Source organism: Lethenteron reissneri, chromosome 35, assembly GCF_015708825.2.
Source record: "Lethenteron reissneri isolate LAM-NWPU_2019-01 chromosome 35, ASM1570882v1, whole genome shotgun sequence".
Taxonomy (NCBI): domain Eukaryota; kingdom Metazoa; phylum Chordata; class Hyperoartia; order Petromyzontiformes; family Petromyzontidae; genus Lethenteron; species Lethenteron reissneri.
This window is the reverse complement of record NC_083813.1, coordinates 7932807-7956870: the sequence shown is the minus strand read 5'-3', so window position 1 is coordinate 7956870 and position 24064 is coordinate 7932807. Positions and strand designations below refer to the sequence as shown.

At 44.1% G+C, this 24064-nt stretch overlaps 1 protein-coding gene across 1 annotated transcript in view; it reads left to right on the top strand.

The window, feature by feature from the left end:
• HYDIN (HYDIN axonemal central pair apparatus protein) overlaps positions 1 to 24064 on the top strand; it is a 123374-nt gene that overhangs the window by 63141 nt on the left and 36169 nt on the right. Inside the window, 24 exon segments of the mRNA XM_061565719.1 lie at positions 144 to 321; positions 1869 to 2002; positions 2466 to 2629; positions 2805 to 2941; positions 3304 to 3431; positions 5707 to 5901; positions 6741 to 6899; positions 7903 to 8142; positions 8904 to 9093; positions 9720 to 9890; positions 10587 to 10760; positions 11001 to 11171; positions 12522 to 12784; positions 14615 to 14752; positions 16039 to 16222; positions 16767 to 16908; positions 17113 to 17284; positions 17380 to 17568; positions 19008 to 19433; positions 20139 to 20345; positions 22100 to 22305; positions 22475 to 22657; positions 23251 to 23370; positions 23853 to 24012. Of these exon segments, the coding sequence (XP_061421703.1) occupies positions 144 to 321; positions 1869 to 2002; positions 2466 to 2629; positions 2805 to 2941; positions 3304 to 3431; positions 5707 to 5901; positions 6741 to 6899; positions 7903 to 8142; positions 8904 to 9093; positions 9720 to 9890; positions 10587 to 10760; positions 11001 to 11171; positions 12522 to 12784; positions 14615 to 14752; positions 16039 to 16222; positions 16767 to 16908; positions 17113 to 17284; positions 17380 to 17568; positions 19008 to 19433; positions 20139 to 20345; positions 22100 to 22305; positions 22475 to 22657; positions 23251 to 23370; positions 23853 to 24012 (4431 nt within the window).

The window sequence follows — 24064 nt, the reverse complement described above, 5'->3', positions numbered from 1 at the left end:
GGTGGCGTATGCATGAAATATTTTGAACAAAATTCACATTTGCCTTCCAAATAAGTGGAGAGCCACGCCTGGTCTCACGGACATGAATCAACTAACACAATCTGTCGGCACCCGCGCAATATTTCATGCCGTTTTCCCATTAGGGATTTGTGGGGGCAGCCACGGAGCAAATTGTGAAGGTACTGCTCCTGCCCGGCGTGCCAGAGCCGTTTCAGCATGCTGTGGCCCTGCGCATCGCTCACTTTGAGCCCGAGGTGCTGAAAGTGTACGGGGAGGGCGTCTTCCCCATTGTCCACCTCGATCTGCCACGCAACATGGACGGTACGTCACTTCCTTCCCATCTTCTTCTAGCGGGCAACATTTTGAGGAGCCTCATTCTGTTAATACTGAATGGATGCCACGGTGGGGGTGGGGGAGGGGAGCCCAGCGGTGGCTGATTAAAGTCATGAAGCTGCTCTGGGTGGTTGGGAATGTTTCCAGTGATTGAATAAAAGAGCTTGGCTTCGTGGTGGATGATGAGAGCGTTATTTACTACTATATTTACCCAAGAATGTCAGTGTGTAACGCGCGTGACGTCACTCCACATCGAACAGCCCCCCTCATTAATAATCATGAACAGGTGACGTCATCCACATGGACCCGCCCCTCATTATTAATCTTCACTCCGCATCGAACAGCCCCCCTCATTAATAATCATGAACAGGTGACGTCCTCCACATGGACCCACCCCTCATTATTAATCGTCACTCCACGTCGACCAGCCCCCTTCATTAATAATCATGAACAGGTGACGCCCTCCAAATGAACACCGCCCCTCCATTAATAATAATTAGCGGGTGACGTCACTCCACATGGGGGGCGAGGCGCCTCCTCCCCCCTCCTCGGCGTCAACTTAGAACCCTCACTACAAAGGCAGAACCCTCACGTCACGTGATCTCCGTCACGCTGTTGAGACATAGAAGTCAAAAAGGACGTCATGGTGAACCTTTAAATGAAATAAGTCTGTCACCGCAGCCTTACAAATTGCACACGAATTAATGCAATTAATACCATGTCGCGGTCTGCTTTTCGCTTGCAAGTTTCAGATTTACTGCAATACACCCGTCCTTGGACGGGCAAAAGTCTAGTTTGTAAATATTTCGATAAATGGCATGTTAAATTAATTATCTACCCACTGCTGGGAAAATATGTACAATGCTATGTAACCCTTTGTTGAGTATTTCTAGAACAACATTTTTGACTGGCAGTGTTTTTATAGTTACAGATTGTGATTGGCAGGTGTTTTTTTCTTACGAGGAAATATATTAATACTTACTAAAATTGGAATGTTTTGATATTTTTCATGGCAATTCCAAGATTACCATTAAGTAAAAAAAACCTGAGTATTTAATCAAGAGGTATCTCTTTCAAGATGCTACAAGCAAAATAAATGTGTAAAAGTTAAGGTTATTGCTATTAGTCCTGCTTGTGACATTTATGGGTTGGACAGATACATATTCTGTTTCCTATATATTGCACACTTTTTAAAAATACTTCCTATGAAATAGGTGATAATTTCTTATCCAAGAATGCTCTAAAAAGCTCTTAAAGTTACGTGTAGAAATTCTATAGTTTAATGCGTAAGTATTTGTCTTTAGGCCCATCATCTCTTCTGCGGACAGTGGCCGAAAAAATTTGCACAAACAAAAAGTCTCGCCGCCATTTACCTTCGTGTTGTAAATCATTAACGAGCAATTTAAAAAAACGTTTAAAAGATTGAAGTGTGGTCTTTCAACTAAAAGAACGTGAGCCATGTTAATTTTGGATCTCCAACGAGTGGCACGAAGCAGCAGTCCTAATTGCTCTGACCGTGACTGCTTGAGCTGCAGGCTACGAGAGGTTCCAGGCTTTCTTGAAGGAGGCCGCTAAAGGGGGTGCAGAGTGCGAAACGAGCCAAGAGGAGCACCCCAGTCGCCCTGGCACATCCCTGAGGGAGCAGCAGCCAGATGAATCTTGCCTATGTGTGAGACCTTGCACCATCACACATCTCCTGCTGACCAACTCTGCGTCTCAATGGGAACTCCGATTCTTCTTGCATGCACACGTTCCGTAATTGACTTCAATTTTGTAATAGCAGTGCAGGCCAGCACCGGGAGGCCCATTCTCTGTTATTTTCTTGCCCGATTGACCAGTAGATGATAGTTTTACTGTCAAATCACATTAAACAGGAACTCGGTCTGCATATTTTTATATTTGTCTGTGATAACTTAATAATGTAAAGAAGCCTCTTGCATCAGGTCATTGAACTCCAATGCAGACAATACTCCTGCACTACTCTGTATAAACCAAGAGAAAAGCTGCATGTTGACAGGCTTTTGCAGAAATGGCCCCATGTGTTGAGAGCTCCACTGTTGACGGTCCCATGTGAAGACAGCCGCATGTGTCTAATGTCTCACGCCATGACACGTACCCCCTTCTGCTCTTAGCCCGAGGTGCTGTTGGAGCATGGCATGCAGCTGGAGCTGGAGCGGTTGATAATCAGCGAACACGCGCGTCTGCAAGCCTCCCTCCTCGGCACACAGCACTCGCCCGCCTCCTCCACATCAGAGCACACACTGCCTGGCAGACAATCATGGAAAAAGCTTAGCAGGTTAGTTCTGCCGTGACTGCTCAAACTGACCAATCGGCACAAAGGAGACATCGGGTGCTGTCCTGTAGATATTGCTCATTCAAGTGATATTGTGTGGGCATTTTTGGCTTATAAGTCATCGTTATAGTATTTTAATTATCTCTCGGTATTTGGTATCTTTCCGTGGCCATTGTAGGGTCCGTCTGCCAGAGTACATATTGGACTTTAAACACGTGATCTTGGGAAACGTGCGCACGCACATAGTGAAGATCAGCAACCCGGGCTGCTTTCCTGTGTCCTTCCAAGTGGAAAGAAATGCCTTGGCACACACAGGTGAGTAATGAATCTTCAATTGCAGACTCCAAAAAATATAAACTCAGCAATGCGCGCAATTTTATTTTCATTGCGAATAATACAAATATAGAATTATTAACTACGCACAGTATGGAATGTTATTTTCATGGAGGATATATTCATGAAGATATACGGTATTGTGACGTCGCAGTGATAAAAATGTATAAGAGGGCAGACTATCAACAGTTAACTGAAGTGATTTGGGGGGAATGGGTTAAGTGTTTGTCAACAGCAATGCCACGGTGCTGGCAATGAGTTCACTGCTGCCGCACTCATAGCCGGGTCGAGCTGTGCCTGAAATGAACTCGTAGGTAACATGGAAGTTGGATCTCCCGCGACAGGATTCAGTGCCGAGCTTTACCGCATGAAGAACTTCCCGCCGTCCGAGACGGAGACGTTCGAAGTGCGCTTTGATCCACGCGGCGCAAGTCTGGGCCTAGGCCCAGTGGACGTCCTCCTGAATATCCAGGTGTGCACGCTCGGCAGTGACCTAAGGCATTGGTCGTGTAAAGGAGAGATTCGACCCAAAAATAAATACCTCTCATCGTATAGATGTGTATCCAGGCTGTGTTAGCAGAAACGTTGTTACAGAGACACAAAACCTTAAAGTTGCATTTTTCGATTTAAAGCTTTCGTGACTGCAGGGATTCATCTTCTTGGTTCTTTCAGTAAAGTCACGTAGAATGGAAATAATAAAATAATAAAAATAAAACAATTAAATAATTCTCACGACGTTTCGGCCACAACGCAAGCAACCACCTGAGGACGGCTGCTTGCGTTGTGGCCGAAACGTCGTGAGAATTATTTTATTATCTTAATTTTGGAGCTTTCGTGACTGCAGGAATTATTCTTTGGTTCTTTCGGTTAAGTCACGTCTAAAGATAAAATAATAAATTAAATAATAGCATATTACGACGTTTCGATTGCAACACAAGCAATCATCATCAGGCATAAAAGAAATAGCAACAAAAATCTAACTAGTCTATAGTTTTCTAGTTAAATTTTTGTTGCTATTTCTTTTATGCCTGATGATGATTGCTTGTGTTGCAATCGAAACGTCGTAATATGCTATTATTTAATTTATTATTTTATCTTTAGACGTGACTTAACCGAAAGAACCAAAGAATTATTTTATTATGTTTTATTTGTATTATTTTATTATTTCCATTCTACGTGACTTTACCGAAAGAACCAAGAAAGAAACTTCAAGTTGCAGTCGAGCACATCATTATAACACTCCAATGATCTAACTCCCATACTGTTTAGTACAATGTCAACACAGTGACGTCGCTAGAGTGGTATGATGAAGAACCTGACCGTCATTTTCAAGTTTGTATTTTCTCATCAGAATAGCTTCAAACTCATGTCAGACAATTCAGCACACACAGCCTAGTTGTGTATCTACTAGAGCTGTTTTTTAATCGTGTCTTCATTTAAACCAGGGTTAGTCTGACCCAACAGCAGAATTTGGGAGGTGATCTGTGGCTATGGCGGTAATTTGAGTGACATACGCGCTCAGATTAATGCAAATGCAGGCCTTAATTTGTTTTACATTTGTTAATTTCACAGCTGCTTCCATATTTTGTGTATATTTGCTGAATTCGTGTAATGTGATATACACTATGCTTCTGCATGTCCTATTTACATGAATATGTATTGATATACATCATATGCAATACACGAGTATTAATATATGGACTATATATGCATGCAAGTAAAATATGTGCCTTGCACATTGTCACAGCATCCCAATGGGGCCTCCAAAAACAGAAGTTGACAAGGTGTCTCTAGGGCAGCGGTCGGCAACCAAAATAACAAGAAGAGCCATTTCTTTCCAATTCGGTACAAAATTCAGTATTTCAAGAGCCGCAATGCATCTGGGTACATACGTACTCATCGTCAAGAAGCAGCCCGTAAAGAGCCGCATGCGGCTCCGGAGCCGTAGGTTGCCGACCCCTGCTCTAGGGCTAATACCATGTCAGAATAATGAGCCGGTACCACTGAGATCTTGTATTCAAATGCAGACAACTGTCCATGATTAAAATGGGTTTCCAAGTGTAGCAACTTGATAGTGATTATTGGTTTTTTACCCTTTTATCTGGCAACAAAACTGACACCTTTTTTTTTACAAGGAATCATGTTTCATCAATTTCAAGGACAGTGCATACATTATCAGAGTTGTGTTTTTTGTATGCATTCCGACCGCAGGTATTGTGGTCAATGCAAACATGACTCCTTGTAAAAAAAGGTGTCAGTTTTGTTGCCAGTTAAAAGGGTAAAAAAACAATTATCATATTTTGCTACTGGCAAAGGAGGTTCCAATGGTGTAAATCAACTTGATAGTCTTAATTAGGTACCATTGACTGCACAAAAAACCCATAATTAAATTTCAGTTTTCACTCAATTCAGCAAAGTCCATTTGTAAAAATAAAAAAATCTGCCATTCAGCAAACATGGCATGTCAGAAGGTACACGCCACCTTATGTGATCAAATTAATTGAAGAGACCTCATAAGAATTTATGTGATGTCATTTTCCAAAGGCCGATTCTCTAACATTTGCTGAGGCACAGTTTTCTGAGATGCCTCCAAACGGAAATGCATTCCTTTCTTGTCATGACGCCAATAGCGTAATATAAATAATAGCGAAATTGAGAGAAACGAAAAGCTCATTGATGCCCCGACCAAATCACTGCACTGAAGACAGATGTATCGTGCATTGCATCGTTTGCTCGCGCGTGCACAGGTGGTGGGAGGGCCGATCGTGGGTCTGCGTTTGCGCGCCATCGTGACCATGCCTGATCTGGAGGTGTCGAGCGAGGAGCTCGAATTTGGCGACGTTCAGTGCGGGCAGTGCCACATCGTCAATGTGCAGCTGCACAACAAGCAGGCTGTCACCTGCGAGTGGACCTTCACGCCGCCCGACACCTCTTCCAAGCAGGTCAGGTCCAGCGTACAGCTCGGCTTGCTGGCATGTTACACTTAATTTGAGGTGTGCGGGATGGTTGGCAGCCTCCCACAGAGTAGACTATTAAAAGGTGGAACCCAAAAAAACCAAAGTTTTTTTAGATATGTAATAAGAAATCTTTTTATATCTAATGATTAACCAGGAAAGCTTCGCTGAGTCAACATTGAGATGTTCGGGAAAATTCAATTCTTGAACATTTGAATACTCCATCCCAACGTGTGGGAGTGATATCAAGTGGATGTTATTCGATTGCCGTATACCAAGTCCATTTATTCATTATCGAAGCTTCAATATAATGTGGGACAGCCGAGGTAAAGCAGCCTAGTTATGACTTTATGAGATAAGAGCCATTGCTTTCATCTTCTTGGTTCTTTCGGTAAAGTCACATAGAATGGAAATAATAAAATGATAAAAATAAAACATCATAAAATAATTCTCACGACGTTTCGGTCACAACACAGGCAGCCGTCCTCAGGTGAAGAACAGGGCTGTCGGGAAGACAGCGTCTGAATGATAATAATTCAGACGCTGTCTTCGCGACAGACCTGTTCTTCATTCAGACGCTGTCTTCCCGACAGACCTGTTCTTCACCTGAGGACGGCTGCTTGCGTTGTGACCGAAACGTCGTGAGAATTATTTTATTATGTTTTATTTTTATTATTTCCATTCTACGTGACTTTACCGAAAGAACCAAGAAGATGAATCCCTGCAGTCACGAAAGCTTTAAATCGAAAGCCATTGCTTTATTTAGGTTGCATCTTTAAACGCCCACTATGTAAATTTGTATCTCATGGTGGCGGGATAAAACACAGGCTGACACACCTGTAGCAGCCCTGCTGCGCCGCAAGGTGCGTGCCACCGCGCCTCCTCCCCCAGAGCCACCACGCGTCTTTGAGCTGCTTCCTGCAAGTGGCACACTGACCCCAGGTCAAAGGATGAACGTGCAGGTCAAGTTCACGCCGACCCAGGAGGTATACTTTGCTCGCTCACATCACGCACCATCACCCTTGCTACTGCTATTAATCACAGGCTTTGCTTGGCGTCTCTCCATATAAACCCTGAGCCCATTCTAAATCAACCAGAACACCGTGATTATATACGTGTGCATGTGTCTTTCGGTAAAATGTGTGTTCCGATTCTGTTTAGTTTTGTATTGTATGAAAACTAAAAATAAAATCTAAAATAAAGTAACCAGCTGGACACTGCAGTGATTATGGTGCTCGACTCACAATTGGATGATTGTGATTTCAAATCCCGGTCGAGGATCAACTCCAGCATTCATTCCTCTGTGGTTGATAAAATTAATACCGCTTTGGAGGAAGTTATCAGTGTCTTATGGATAGCCTTCATACAATTGTGGAATTTACAGCACCTGCTAAGGGTTAACAGGAGGTGAATATGGCTCCACATTCTTCTTAGAAGAAACTGCAGGTGCAACTTTACGTGTCATTCGTGAGTTGAACTTGATAGCTTAGTAAGACATTTTCCTAATCTGGTAACATCTGATTTGTACTATGTATGTACTACTACTGCAAAGTTTCACTGCTATATGTTTGCTGTACGGGGGGCAGCTTCTCACCCTTGGTTCTTTCGGTAAAGTCACGTAGAATGGAAATAATAAAATAATTAAAATAAAACATAATAAAATCATTCTCACGACGTTTCGGCCACAACGCAAGAAGCCGTCCTCAGGTGAAGAACAGGTCTGTCGAGAAGACAGATTCTGAATGACACACCTCAGGCTTGGAACGTCTATTTAAGCTGGGATGGAGGGGGAAGAGCGCCTTGATAAAAGAGTTTGCATATCAAGAGGAATTTAGCATATTTATGGGAAATGCAGATATGCGATTAGTACTACATTCTACGTGACTTTACCGAAAGAACCAAGAAGATGAATCCCTGCACTCACGAAAGCTTTAAATCGAAATCTTTTTCTGTTTCTGAACAATATTCCGTTTTCGGTCTGCACCGCAGAAACGCTACTGCAAGCGGCTGGCACTCCGCATCGCGCAAAGCAGCCGGCGTGTGCTCCTCGTCGCCTTGGGCCGTGGGCTGGAGCCACGGCTGGAGCTGTCGGCCACCGTGCTGGAGTTCACGCCCATGCTGCCGCAGAGCACCGGGAACACGCACCACGTCACCGTGCGCAACCCCTGTCCCTTCCCCATCGAGTTCTACTCGCTCGAGTTTGACACGCAGTACCTGGAGGAGGAAAAGGTGGGTCTATTTCTTTGTGTGCAACAGTGTCGTCGTTTTCTTGGTTCTTTCGGTAAAGTCAATTATTTTATTTTATTATGTTTTATTTTTATTATTTTATTATTTCCATTCTACGTGACTTTACCAAAAGAACCAAGAAGATGAATCCCTGCAGTCACGAAAGCTTTAAATCGAAATTTAGTGTCGTCGTTGTGTACTCGTTGAAATTCTGTCTGGAGAATATTGGCATCTGTGCCTTGTCATATGTCACTGCAAAAATTGAGTGCGCACATTTCTGTCATGTGTCAACACCACTGCTGATTTGGCAAAGAATAGTGTTAACACCCCCTCCGCTGCAAACGGTGATCGCATTATGTCACTTTTTACAACAGTTTGACAATGCTGAGATGTTTAATTTAGTAGAGAGTACTTGATTGTTTAATCTCGGAACGTTAAAGTGGTTAACGTAATAGTGCCTTGGCCTTGTGGGAGCCTCGGGAAGTTATTTTATTTTTCTTCTGGTTCCGTTCCGTACACGTACATCATCAGTGGCGTACACGTACATCATCGGAACGGAATCGGAAGAAAAACTGATGATGTACACGTACGCCATTCCAATGACGTACATAAAGGGTTAACAACCCGTTTAATCACAGTTGGCTAAAACCCAGCTATGAACTCACAATCTTAGTGGTTGCCGGGTCCAGTGCTTTGACCCCTGAGGCCCCCTGGCCACGTCTAATTTTGTGATTTTGTTGTTGTATTTTGACACTTATGCTCAGATCCTGCGTCACGTGAAGGGGTACCATGATGGAGTGTTGTTGCTGCCCCCACGGTTGCCGGGTGAGAAGCTGCCCCCCGAGATCCTCCAGGACTACGAGGAGAAGCTCCGGAAAAAGGGAGAAGCAGCAGCGGATACACAGCTGCCCAACGGAGAAACCACGTGGCCGAGCACAGGTGCAGCAACCATGCGTGCGTACCTCAGCAACATGCATCTCGAATCCTCAAGACAATGATTACATGAATTATATTGTCCTTATGATTCGTTTGTAGTTATAATTTCACATCGGAGTGTTATTAATGTTTTACCCACAATGGTCATGTTGCATCAATAGTTATAGAGCATTGCCGAGGTTGCTAGATTTAAAGAAAGGCTCAAGTAGAAGCTAAAGGGCCAGCGCTGCAATAGCTTGCTCATGCCACTCCACTCGATGGAGCTACAGAGAGCACCTCTAGAATGTATTTGTCTGACTCTTGCACGCTGGCCAGACATCTTGGAAGAGGTGGGGGATTTAATAAAGCTGTTTCAAACTTGCCGTGCTCCGGAGATGGATCTGCCGACCTCCGGATTGTAAAATGTCTTAACTTACAGTTAAGACGTTTAAATTAAACCCATAAAATAGGATGAAGATGAGTGTAAAAACATTTTATTTAATATTATTCTGCCATCCAAACTTGTTCAAATAATTTATGATTTAAGGAGATTTTAAGCAAGATGAAAACATATGTTAGGTTTTAAGCGGAAAGACTGATTTCGGTTTCGGCAAACACGAGCACGCGACCAAATGAGTGTTCAATGTCGCCTGCACACGTGGCAGCACTGCGAGAGGAGGATGAAAGTGAGGCGATCGTGAAGCCGGACGATCAGGATGGCGCGACGGGCCCACCGGCCACGGAGGCGAGCGTCGTCCCACGGCTGGAGGGGATCGGCTCGCCAAAGGGCGACAAGAACGGAGAGGTCCCACCAGGGCTTCGAGAGGACAGTGATGGTAACTAGGGGGGTGCAACCTTTTTAGAGGGCACTTTGATATTAATTCTACCATTGATACGCGTAATAATACGTATCAATAATATTCAGTCCCCTGCCATTCATTACTGTAGAGTCTATGCAAGTCACATCTGCTTATATATAGTGTGTTTGATAAGCTATTTTAACCTCTACCCCCCCCCTCCATTCTACCCTTTTTAATCTGATTTAAATAATCAATAGTTAATTTAAAAGGCACAGATCTAATTAGAAATTCATCTATCCATCCTCAGACTTGAACTAGCATTGACCTTAAATGAAAATCTCAAATTAACCTTTTATAGGTAAGACACTTTACATAGGCAGTATGTTTTCTGCTTCTGTCTTTATTTCCGACCTGAGGATGCTTGATGCAGTGTCAGGTGAAATGTCATTTAATTGTTAAATATTTTGATGCAAATTATTATTAAACTTACTGGTGAGCTGAAGAAATAATAAATTGCCGCATTAAATGCTTGTATGTGTGACTATTTCATTTGTTTTGCTCTGTCAGCTGGTAGAGGGTTACACCACAATATTTTAAATAAATTATGAATCAGTATATGTTCAGTTGTTGTTTGGACTATGCACTTATCAGTTGGCCACAGCCAGCCCAATCAAAGCTGCCCATCACTGCGTACTAACAACATTCCTCAACGTGTGTGCCTGTATGGCACAGGGAAGCAGCGGGAGGCATCGAAAGGAAGGGCGAACAGTGGAGTGGGAGACCTGGAGCTGACACCCGTGGCCGCTGCTCTAGCACGACACCTGGGCATCGACCTGTCCCCGGAAGGTCGCGCCGCCCAGAACCGGCGTGGCATCGCCATTGTGGTGCACGGGGCGCCCAGCTCTGGTAGGGGCTCGCACCATACTTGGCACCATTTTTAAAACACTGTGCTGGAAGGACAAAAGTGGGGAGGTGGATTGACAAAGGACACTAAATTATAATTTTTAGACATCATTCCTTAGTGTTCAATGCCAGAATCAGCAGTACTTTATCCCAGTGATTCACCAAGATAAGACGGATCCTTTCTAACTGCAGTGCTTTGTACATTCGTGTGTGTGTGTGTGCGCGCATGTGCGTGCGTGGCAGGCAAGACAAGCGCAGCGGTGTGGCTGGCGCGGCGGTATGGCGCGGCACGCCTCACGCTGGATGGGGTGGTGCTGGATTGCCTATCAAGTGGCACCACGGTGGCCGGGCTGCGTGCGCGACAGCTCTGCGCTGACGCTGCACACCGAAAGGCCGTGCGAGAGGCCGAAGAAGGTCCGTCCTGCCGAAGGAAAACGGAATGTCCTTCCTGCCTTACTCACAGGCATTAGACGATGTGTCAATTCATTATTCAAAGTAAACTTTTACACCCAAGATGCATGCATCATATTGAAGAAATACAGATTTATATTCTAGATTTGAAGCTTTCGTGACTGCAAGGATTCACACTCTTAGGTTTTTTCTGTAAAGTCACGTAGGTAAAAAATAAAATTTAAAGTTAATAATTTCCATTATTACTTTTATTAACTTTTAATTGAATTTTTTACCTGCGTGACTTTTTCCGAAAAAACCTAAGAGTATAGATTTATATATTTTTTAAGAGTCGAATATTTAAAATTTTTACACATTTTATTGATATTAAATACTAATGTTACATTTTACTGAACGGAGAAAATAAAACTGCACCGACACAAGAGAGAAATGAGAAACAATACAATTGAGATGGTAAAATCGAGACAAAAAAGAATACATAATTGAATCACTTTGTGACCTTGGATTGTGGCAATTCATGGGTTTGCTGGGCCAGAGTTACTTAACTCGATACATTACACTCACCTGCAGAATGTATATAATGATAACGTCCAGGAAAGCTTCACTGAGTCTCAAGACTCTTTCAGGATACGCCGTGCATTGGGATTTTTTTGTCAGTTCCTTTTTAAAGAGTGTTTTGCACATGCTGCCCTGCCATCTTCTGGCGACCTCAGTCCATCAAGTTTGGGAGTTTCTCAAACTCTACCTCGAATACTCTGGATTACAGCAATGTCATATCTTTAATAATTACCTATAAATTCTAGATTTTAAGGTCACTCATGTACATTTTCAGCATATCATAGGGTTTGCAACTGGTTTAAATGATGGATTTTATGTATAGATATAGATTTGAAATAATGGAAGTGTTTTAGAGCGATGATAGATGAGTGGGTGTATGAATGAGTTAACTGGTCTGTTTCTCATCAGTTAAATAACTGCCCTAACCCCGGCATCTCTCCCACTTTAGTAAAAAAATTATTTGCTGTGGTTGTCACACCTGATGATGATTGCTTGTGTTGCAATCGAAACGTCGTGATTAAAAAAAAAAATTCACCTACGTGACTTTACCGAAAGAACCAAAGAATATGGATCCTTGCAGTCACGAAAACTTCCAATCTTGAATGGTCTGTTTCTTTTTGACAAATGAAAAAATGGATGGATGAATGAATGGATTTGTGTTCAGCCCAAATGAATAATTGGTCGTGTGTTTAGACAGATGGCTAAATGAGCTGACACATGAGTGGAAGTCAGCTGGATGAATGAGATAGTACAGAACCCCCTCCTATTGGCTGCTGTGTGCAATTGCCTTGGCAGCTGGCCTTACAGATCCGAGTGCACCATCAAGAGCGACCCCGGCACTATCAACTGTGGGTGGCAGCATGGGGGGGTTGAGCATGGAGGCGGTGGCCAAGCACTCTGCATATGGCATGGAGTCTGGCGTCGGCGGGGCAGACATCCGCACGGCACCATCTTCCATTTCCATACGGCATAAGGGCAGCACGATCGTGGGAAAGTCACGCGCCGAGGCTCACAGCGTCGCCACGCGACCGCTGCCCTCCGAGCCTACTGGATCACAGGTGCTGTCGGTGTTACCCACTCTGTCTGCAGGTCCGACTGAGAGAGCCACTGTGGACATTAACAGTGTGGACCAGTGATTCTCATCTCACTCTGCTCCCCTCCACACACTCTCCACTCCAGAAACTAAAGATTTCTAATGAAGCCCCCAACCAACCTTTGAAAGTGAAAGGTTGCTCATTCTCCTCTGATGTCCACATAATCTGAAGCTCCCTTCTCCTGTTTCTATTTGGCTCCCGATATGACTGACTGCCTCTCTATAAAATATACAATACCACTGTTTCTATATAGCAACGTGAGATGAACTCACATTTAGATGTTATATAAATCCATATTGTATTGTATTCATTTAAACATAACTTTGATAATTTAAAAAATTACTGATTTTATACAGCTACATGGTATCAAGAATTTTGCCATTTGTGCCATCCAGACATTTTTGCATAAAGGACTTGATTCAGGTGAGAGAATTTTACCTTTTTCTGATTGCTGGTAAACACATTCCAATGTCTCCATCATCGTCAATGAGATGAAACCACGGAGGTGATATTCTTTTACCCTTTTTATCACATATTTGTGAATCGAACTCGAAATGCATTCATGTTGCATACTCGTGTTGTAGTTTTTTGGCCTAAACAAATCAGGATGCGTAGTAAAACGCGGTACAATTTTATCCACTGTAAAAAGCGTGCTTGGAACCTGCAGCTTGCCTATATTTGTTCACATGGTGCTGTTCTATTCCATGCTACCGCCTACAAAAGGAATTGGGAGAAGGGCGCTGAGCAGGGAATAGAGGTTATAATGACCAGTGGCAGGCATGACCAGAGCTTTGGATATGAAGGTTGGGGACCGATAATAATGCCAAACAGCCCCCGCAAGAAATCCTTCCTGGGAATTAATTCACCCCCGAATGTGGCCCTCATAAGTCCCATACACTCACGTGGCACTGTAGGTCGCCTTTGTTTTGTTTGCTTTAGGGTTATATGGAATTGAGAAAGACTGGCCATGGTTCAGGTCTGGATGCGAGGTGCTCATCTAGCTGTGGCATCATTAGAAGAGAGTAAGGGATCCCGCCACTGAGGAGGGCATTGAATACGCACGTCAATATGGGAATTGTCTTTTAAGGAGAGGCATTTTCTTTTGCTGCAGGCTTTTTAAGAAATTCTAGCAGTCACTTGGGGTATCAGTACAGTTTTGGGAAATGTGTGTTTAAAATAAATAATTGTTAAAAAAATTATGACTGGTGTCTGTGACACCTTTTAACAATGTACAATGTAAAATTAAATAATGTTGGATTAAGTCAATATGCGTAGGTTAACGACATCTTTATCATGAATGTAGCGGGGAGTGATAGCACAGTTGTTAGTGCAGTTGTTGGCACTGCCCTTTAAGCCTGGCAAGCAGAGGTTGATTCCCAGCCATGGCTAACATCAGTGGGGAGTGATATCTTAACTGGTCCTGAGCCCCCTTGCCAATGTCAAACAACCCCCATGACCAACACAGTCTGTGGAGACAAAGGGATGTACATTATAAATGATCATGAATGTCAACTAAAATTGTAATTTTAGGTCTGCTGTAAAATTTAGTTTCAAATTATGCTGCATACGCTGTACTGTAATGCATGTGAACAAATGTACCGTATCAACAAATTAGCAGCCCGTCTGCATAAATGTGTTAGTCTATGTTTTTTTAGAACTAATTGCTTCCCCGACGGAAGGTGAGCTTGCCAAGGCTGGAAAGCACCCACCCGCGCCCAGCTGCAGGAGCAGGGATAGAGGAGATATCCCTCTAGCAGCCATGGTGTGTGCCGCCCCGTGTCCCCATGCGCGCAGGCTCCGAGCGTGTCCATGGTGGGCGCGCCGCTGCAGCGTCGGCTGAGCGTAAGCGCCAGCGTCGCGGGTGAGGACGGCCTCCTGAGCTGTGTGCTGCCCGAGGAGCTGCTCATCGACATCCTCGCCGAGAGGCTGCAGGTCGCTACCACCGTACTCACCGTACTCACCGTACTCACCGGTTCATCGCAGACTCGTCGGCTGTAGCAAGCAGCGACAATTACAGGCTCGCGTCAGACTAAGACGGCATGAACTTTCCAAACTAATATTGATCCATAGTCACAAATTTGCTGACCCTTCTTAACTGTTGGCTAATTTTTTACTCACTATTTTTTTTTTACCAGGTAAGGCCCACTGAGCTATATAGCTCTTTTTCAGAAGCGGCCTGGCCACAAATGATAGCTCAACGAAGTGGCTTATCATGTGGAAATGTATAGCAGCCAAATACTCTAGACGCATGTTAATTGTGGGGAGAAAATGCAAAATCTAAATATAAAGGCGTCAGGGACGGAATCGAAACCACGACCTGTATTCCAGGCAAGGGAGTTATCATTTTGCCACCATGGCATCGATTATTCATCTTAGGATTGCAACAATGCATCGATTATTCATCGAAATAATGTCTTATGCCCACCATATATGTGCATTGAAACGTGCATGAAAACATTAATTATTTTCGATTTATGCAAATTATATGGAATTATTTTTTTAGTTGCATTGAAAATACAGAAGTGAGATAGTAAATATGAGTGGCAAAATAATCAATACTTCAATCACATTGTGAACACGAATTGTGACAATTAATCTAATCGCTGAGGAGCGGAGGATCAATCAATCAATCAACCTTCTCACAGCCCAGTTATAACACTCATAAATCCGGCTGATCTGTTTAATCATGCACGCTTTTGAAATAGTTTGGATCACTGTGGCTGCACCTGTTAATCATGCATTCTGTTGGAACGGTCGTTGACAATTAAAGTGATGCATTGTGGCTTCTGCGTACAGTATTCCCTCGCTATTCACGACCTTGCTCTCCGCTATTTTGGCTACGCGTGAATCGCATCTGGAACTCTACACGACTGGATCGAGAGAGAGAAAGAAAGTGATGTGATAAAGTTACGAGAGAGAATGTGATGTGAGAAAGTGATAAGATAAAGTGATGTTTAGCATCATTATAATTTAAGGTAAGTTCCTTCGTATTTACTTTATGTTTATGATAATCACATTTTAATTTTTTTGTATTATGATAATTTTCATGTATTTAATACCTTATGTATTTATTTAAGGTAATTCGTTAAAAATATTTTTCGTCGGCCAATATCATTATCTGATTAATTTTCTATTCACGAGTATCTCCGGAACGTATCCCTCAAGCTGAACGAGCGAATACCGTACGTTGAAAACCGGTTCCCGTTTGTCCCGCGCAGCTGAGTGACTGCCACCGAGGTGTGGTGCTGGACGGGCTGGAGACGCTGTACGCAGCCACCATCGCGAGCGCGGCGCACGTGGTGCTGAAGGCCCTCAACAATCGCCGCTTCATCTTCTTGGTGGACCTGAAACAGGATCTGGCCTCGCTGGAGGCAAACGAGCAGGCCGCACTCAAGAAACGAGGTCAGGGGCACCGGTGCAACAAGAACAGCTGTGATTCCTTGTTGGCCTTATACACAGCATCTTGGGAAATACAGTTTGTATAGTTTTTTTGATTATGATTATCTTATTTTAAACGTTAAGTGAGCTTTGGTGGGACACGTCGCTCGAAGGGATAATGGCGGATGGTCGAGGCTGACATTGGGGTGGCAGCCAGAGAGGAAACGTGCCCGAAGGGGTGCCCACCGCAGAGATGGAGCGGTTAAAACAGGTCCTTTGTAGGGGCTTGGCGGATTGCCGCATTGCAAAACTGTGAGAGTTGGCTACGGATTGAGGAGGCCTTTATCCAGCAGTGGATCGATTTATTGCTGACGGTGATGATAAAATGTCTAATTTCACAGCTTTCAGTTTAAGCTTGTAACTGTGTATTTCATCCTGACACGACGAATGTATCTTTGGTTGTAAAACTATACTGCACTTAACACGCAGTTGGTTGTGCCTGATTGGAGCACCTCCTGTCAAAATGAAGTCATCTAGACAGCTTTGCGCAATGTTTGACCCTATATAGAGGCAGAGCTGGTGCAGAGGCTGGAGGAGAAGAAGAGGTGGCTGGAGGAGATGGACGAGGATGAGTACAATGCTCTTTCAGATGAGAAGCGGATGGAGGTGGACAGTTTGCATCTGGCTGCCCTCAAGGAGCGCAAGGCTTGGTCAGCACCATCCCTCAAAATATCCCCTCCTTGGTTGTCGTTTATTAATTAACATTCATATTATTAGAGATTTAGACACGCGTCCCACTTTTATCACCAACGGAACTCTGGAAGTGCAGCAGGGGACAGTCATTGTGCGTGTGTGAGCTGCCGATTATGGAGTCTGCTGAAACGCGTTTTGCCTCTTCGCATCCTTGTGGTTAGTGAGGAGGCTGACAGGCTAGCGAAGCAGGAGCTAGAGCGTCTGCGGGAAGAGGAGCTCGAGAGGCAGAGGGAGGAGGAGGAGAAGAACAGAAAGCCACGCAAGGGAAAGAAAGACGCCATCATTCGGGATGATCAGACGGCACAGAAGAAGAGCCAAGCTACTCTCAAGCTTGTACGGATCTCACAAAACACCGTACGGGCATCAACATGTATACATGACATTGTGAGCAAAGGATTGAAAGAAGTGGCTCTTCTTTTGTTGTCCAGCAGGTGTCATCTGTTGCGGATCGGTCCGAGTCCCAGGCCTTGGAGGATGGGACACGCAAAAAGAACAAGGGGAAGGAACACAAGGCAGCTGCGCTATGCCTGCAGAGCGACGCCGCTCAGCAGCCAGCGGCGACCATCAGCGAGCCAGACCCGTCAGACGAGAAGAAGGAACTTGAACGTCGCTTCAAGGTGAGAGCAGAGATCGAGGCGGCTGAGTGGCTGAAGGGACTAAGGACATGTCAGAGCACTGCGCCAGCACCACTGAGTTACTGGGCACAAATCCAGGCAACCTGCCGTAATTAAACTGGGTTCCCAAATGTAGTGAGTTGATGGTGTCAACCCAGTCTTTATTGACTGCACACGCAAAAGCAACCATATTAAATTTTCATTTTCACGAGATAGCATTTTTTTTTCTTGGTTCTTTCGGTAAAGTCACGTAGAAGAGATAGCATTTATTACAGCTCTAATACTTAAGAAATAAATTTGGTTTGATTGAAAATTGACGAACAATCCTTGCAGGGCATGTAAAAATGTGTATGTATCCTTAGCATGAGTAAAGAGGTCTTAAAATGACTTAAGATATAGTTCAGTGGCGTTATCTTCTTATAGGTGCGTTATCTGACACAAGCTGATGCACTACCAGATGAGAGTTGTGAAAGTTCTGAACCTCATTGTTGGATTATGCAATAATTATCTTAAAAAATCAAACCTAATTTAAGGGCGATTAGAGCTGCCCTGGTTTAAATATGATTGATCTCATTTAAGTTTGAGTCAAGTCCATTCTTTTGTACATCCGTAGCTATTGAATTAATTCACACTAATGATTGATTCATTGTAGTGTGGGAGCATTCAGCCGAACATCCTGATTTATTATGCAATGCTTTAATTATTTCCCGTCAATCCTGTCCATTGTAATGCTTTTTGAAGGCTGAAATAAATCCATCTAGTGGTTGTTGCATTAATGACAAAGTTTAAATGAATCACCATACATTCTCAGTGATATCATTTAATCATATGAATAACATACTTTCAACTGTAGTTCAAATGCTAACTGCTGGAATTATTCAATGTTGGTCAGCATCCAGTAAAATATTCTTGACAACATAGTAATACGAGTGGAGCTCTATAGTAAATATGCAAATTGAGGTTTGAAAAGCGTAATGTCGTGCAAGTTTTGCATGATGCACGTACATGTCCATATCACTATATTACCAAAAAACAATCTCAGGCAGCATGTTGGTCTCTCCGGCATCCCGAGAACAGTCGAGTTACACGATGTTTGTCAAGTCCTTCAATTGTTAAAAAATTTGATTCCCATTTCATTCGTCAGTTCGGATAATTTATAACTCTCACCTAGATTGCTAGTCCCTTTATCTTGGTTTTGTTGTAGAGTGGAAAGTGATTTAATCAACAAACATTCCCATTGCACCCCCCTTTTTTCTTTTGATCCGCATTTCTTGTTATTGAAATAGTTTCACCCGGAGAGGATCTGACACGCCGAATTGGGAACTTAATGCGATCTCCTAATAATTAGAGAGAACCCAACTCACTTCATTGGGAAACATTGTATATGGTCTGCTACATTGATTCTAACGTAGATAATACAATTAAAACATGGATGTGCGCAGGCATACGAGCAGTCACAGAAAGACGTGCAAAAGCTGCTGGAGTTCTGGGACCGCACGCAGGGCATACTCGTGCTCCCGCCCACACCCGAGACAGAGGACATCGTCGAAGCCGAGGACGAAAAACCTCCACCGTCGGGCAAGAAGAGCAAGAGGGAGAGAGAGAGGGAGCGACTGGAGCGTGAACGCGAACGAGTCGAGCAGCGGGAGAAGGCCGAGAGGGAGCGGCTCGAGAAGTTGAGGAGCGATGAGAAAGGCGAGCCGTCTCCGGCGCCCGGCTCTGCCGATTCAGACAAGGTGGCGCAGGAAAGGCCAGGCTTACGGAAGGCGGTGCTGGGCATCCCACATGTGGCGCTGGAGGTCACGGATCCCCGTGAACCCGTTGCAGAGAAGCTGCTGGCAAGAGAGCTGCTGCCCTCAGTGGACGAAGTAAAGAGGCACCCTTTGACCTTTCCCCTGCTTTTAATAAAATACCGCCGGTACCATATTGGCAGATTGTGCCCCCCTGCGGCTCCCCTAACACCCCTTAAAAATGTGCTATGCCGATGAGCATCTATAACACATTATCGAGATAATAATGCGTGTAACATATTTGCTATATATAACAAATACGATAATTTGAATTCCATCATTACATTGCTGAATGGAAGCCTGTTAATACTGTGAGTCATTGGGGTTGTATGACCATGGGTTAAGTTATCACTTGCAACTGATTTTAGTAATGGTCAGAAATTCAACACAGGTCACTGCATTCATTTGGTAGATTTGATCATACTTCCACGAATATGAAAATCATTATTTGTTTAAAAAAGTGATTGCAATTACTTTACAATGGAACCCTAAACACCATGTTTAGTTCTGTCTACGTCAGTGTCAATTACAACATCCACCATATGCACACCACTGTGATGCTTAATGTATTAAGTATACAGCACAAAAATCGTGTTTATATCTGCATCTTTTATAAGTAACTGCACTACAAATGAATGAGTATTGAGGGGTGAAAAAAAAGTGTCATTTTAAGAATCCTACAAGTGTGGATTTCAGCCCATTTTCCAGTGAATGTCTTCATATCATTTTTCATTTGCACTTTTATGACTCTTGCTGATATGATGATGACTTTTCTCTTTGCAGGTTCTGGACGGACTGGGCCTGGGTCCCAGTGGGCCCCCTATCCCACCACCTGTCACCCTGTCGGTAGTGCCGTTCCCCGGCAAGCGCAAGGGCCTACCTCCCAAACCCATCGAGCGCTTCCAGTTTGTGGAGGCGGTGGAGGAAACGAGCATGGATGAAAAAGATCCAAACGAAGAGGTTCAGCCGGAGCCCGAGCCCTGTATTAAGGTATTGAGTTAGTCTACAAATCCCTCCATGGTCTTGCCCAACCATATCTTGATTCTCTAATATCCTACAATATCTACCGTCCCTCTCTGTTCCTCCGTCGCCCTGCGCCGAGTCTCGCTTTCGTTCCTTTTGCCTTCTCGCTCCCCTTCACTGGAAGAAACTCCCACTGCACATACAACAATCATTTTCACCGACCAGCTTCCATTCCTCCCTTAAAACAAGCCCCGTCTCTTCTTCCTTGCCCACCCTGCTACTGCTACTCCCTGCCGCAGCCCTTCCCCCAGCTATAACCAGGCCTACCCCTACACCTCCTTAACCGCTCCCACCTGCCCTCCTAACTGTCACCATAACTACACCATCACTTTCAATAACCCCACTTTTTATGTGAACCACTATCATCGAACGTACAATTTTATAAATATTGTAAAGCACATTGGACAAAGGAGCTGTATACATCTACGTAAGATAAGATGATGCTGCGCTGCCCGAGAGGTGTTCTTAACGAAGCGGCTGGAGGAAGCAGCGCCCTGCACACGTTACCCCAACTCAGCCTACTCCTCCACTTATTGTAGGTGTATCGTCAATGTATAGAGCAGTTATTCCTCAAACCCCAGTCCTCGTCACCTCCCAAGGTGCAGCGTACTGTGATCAGCAGCCGCCAGGTGCATGCAACACGCAGCGGACTGATTTGCACATGAATAGAAAATATCGGGGTGGAGAAATAGCGCTGTGGTCATCGCACTGTGCCGTGAACACGGCCACCTGACTTCACCACGGCGAACGTCAATGGTGCGCGATATCCGAACGAGTCCTCTGCACCCCTCTTCGCAAATCCGCATTGACTATCATGGTCAAACCACCACCATGACCAACACAGTGGAGGTCGGGCTTCGTCTAACAGTGGATATGCAAAGGGGTGTAAGCTAAATCATGGAAAGCGACACGGAGGGGAGCCGCAATGTGTCGTAACCCTCCACCACCCGACACGGCCAAACAGTAAAAAATGTGTCACGTTTTTTTTTTGCCACCTCTGTTCTGATACTGGCCTCTCTGCAATTTGGGTTTAGAGCACAAGGCAATTTAAAGCTAAGCTGTGTTTTTAGCATCCAGAACTACAATTTTTCATCATGTAATAATACATTACTTTATTCGTTACAATACTCTATTTCTTTCAAGGCATCCTATACTAATATTGCTGCCATCGTAGTGCATGAAATAGTTAATGGAATTTAAATAAAAATGTTACAGACTAGGTTTTGCACTTCGTGTAAATAATATATATTAATAAGCCCTAATTCATGTGAAATACTGTACACGTATCAAATTATATTTGTACATCTGCAACTTGAAAATAATTTTACATATTCAGAAAACAATTTTACTTTGCACTGTTTCTAATGGAAGTTAACTGGTAGTAAGTGTTAATAATTGAATTAGCTGATTAACACATGCTTAATTAATCATGACGTGAGTCATTTAATCAAATTCTCACAGAAGCTGATCCTTATTTCCTGGGTTTGTATATCAACCTGCTTACCGTCACTGTCGGTTCTCACAGTACTTGTATCATATTCAGGACAACAGTTGCTTTCGTACATTTAATTAAAAAAAATGTCTCAGACTATGTTAGCGTACGTTGTGCCCAGTGAAATGACAAGGTCCTACTCTGCAGTGGAAAACAATACAATTGTAATTGGAGAGGAATGAAAAATGATTCTGCATGATGTGACTTACATCATTGGCTGCCATACCAGGAGGAGCTCACGACGCCTACCAGGGGCAAAGGTCGAGGCAAGGACAAACTGGACAGCGCAAGAGAGAAGGTTCGATCTCCGCAGAGAAAGAGCGCCACTCGGTCACCCCCACAGCCTCTGGGCCAGCCCGCAAGCGCTCAGGTGGATGGTGAGATGGGCAGCACGCAGCAAGGCGAAGCGTCAGTAGCAGAAAGCCGTGCAACAAGGTGAGCAAGGCCCACGTACACCCGACACTATTTCCAGCCACGGTCCCTGCATTCATGGTGTAGGCATAGGGTGGAGTTTTACATGGCCACGGTTGCTGATGCAACGCATCGTGTGAGACACGCCTGCTCGTGATCGCACGCCCTTACATTGACGGGGGGCTGTCGGCAGGTTGAAGACTTTCCGCTGGGTGGTCGACGCGGGCAGTCAGGTGGAGCTGCACGTGAGCTTCTCTGCCAACGATGCGGATCAGTTCGACGAGACGCTGAACCTGGAGGTGCTGGGCACTCGTCGCCGCTACCAGCTCTACTGCCGCGGCGTTTGCACCTTCCCAGGCATCAGCCAGAACCCCAGGTGCCGAACTCAGCTATGAAATGGAAGAATAAGCCGGGCAAAGCCAATGTCGTTAAGGGGTCTGGTGCTAGCATTGAAAATTAACGTATAGAATTCTGCTTTCTGTCATAATGAGTCAGGCTTGCAATCTTGTTAAATGCACTTAATCTGTCGCGCAGTGAGTGATATTTCAACCCCTATGTAAATGTAACAAAAATTGTAAGCTTATTTAGCTGCAAATATTATAGTACACAAAACACATTGATTAAATGTCAGATTGAAATGGGAAGGTGCAACCAACACTGTGTTGTTTCGGCATGTGACGATCCAACAATTTATTCGTAAAAATGTATATTCACACTCAAAATACATGTATGGAACTATACACGTTAATAATTATTGTTTCATCATTCATATTTATTGTCTATAATTGGTTCATGGCAACCCTGTGGCCACTAGATATGCTATATGCACCACAGTGTTAAGTATCTAATTAAAATTTTTACCCTGAAATGGGACGATTCGTTGAAGTGTGGAACGGTGAACTCTTACCAGTCTGTTTTGGATAAACGCTTTACCAATGGTTCACATTCCCCGTTGTTTGTCGCATGCAGGATTGTTTTCCCTCACCGGAAGAAGTCTGTGCAACCTAATGAGATTGTGCACAAGCAGTTTGTGTTGAGCACAGACATCTTTGAGTTTGGACCCCTGCTGTGTGGAAAAACAAGAGAGAGGTAGGTAGTTTTCGATTTAAAGCTTTCGTGACTGTAGGGATTCATCTTCTTGGTTCTTTCGGTAAAGTCACGTAGAATGGAAATAATAAAATAATAACAATAAAACATAATAAAATAATTCTCACGACGTTTCGGCCACAACGCAAGCAGCCGTCCTCAGGTGAAGACCAGGTCTGTCGGGGAGACAGCGTCATTCAGACGCGTCATTCAGACGCTGTCTCCCCGACAGACCTGGTCTTCACCTGAAGACGGCTGCTTGCGTTGTGGCCGAAACGTCGTGAGAATTATTTAATTATGTTTTATTTTTATTATTTTATTATTTCCATTCTACGTGACTTTACCGAAAGAACCAAGAAGGTAGGTAGTTGTCGTGATAATTGCTGGAGGGCAAGGACTTCACTGGAATATTTTGTAAAGAGTTTATGACGATAATGTGGATCGTGCCGAACATAAGATCTTCTCTGTATGGATGTGACTGGCAGGTACAAGGACGGCCGCTACCCAGAGAACATGGAGAGGCTAAACATCCAGAACAGCTCGCCCATGTTGGCCAATGTCACCTTCTGCTTCCAAAATGATGCCAAGGCGACGACGTTCTTGCTCGACCCGCCCACCATGACCCTTCAGCCCAAGCAGGAGCAGGTCTTGGAGGAAACATCACCACTCAAAAATAATATAGCTCAGGAATAAGAAT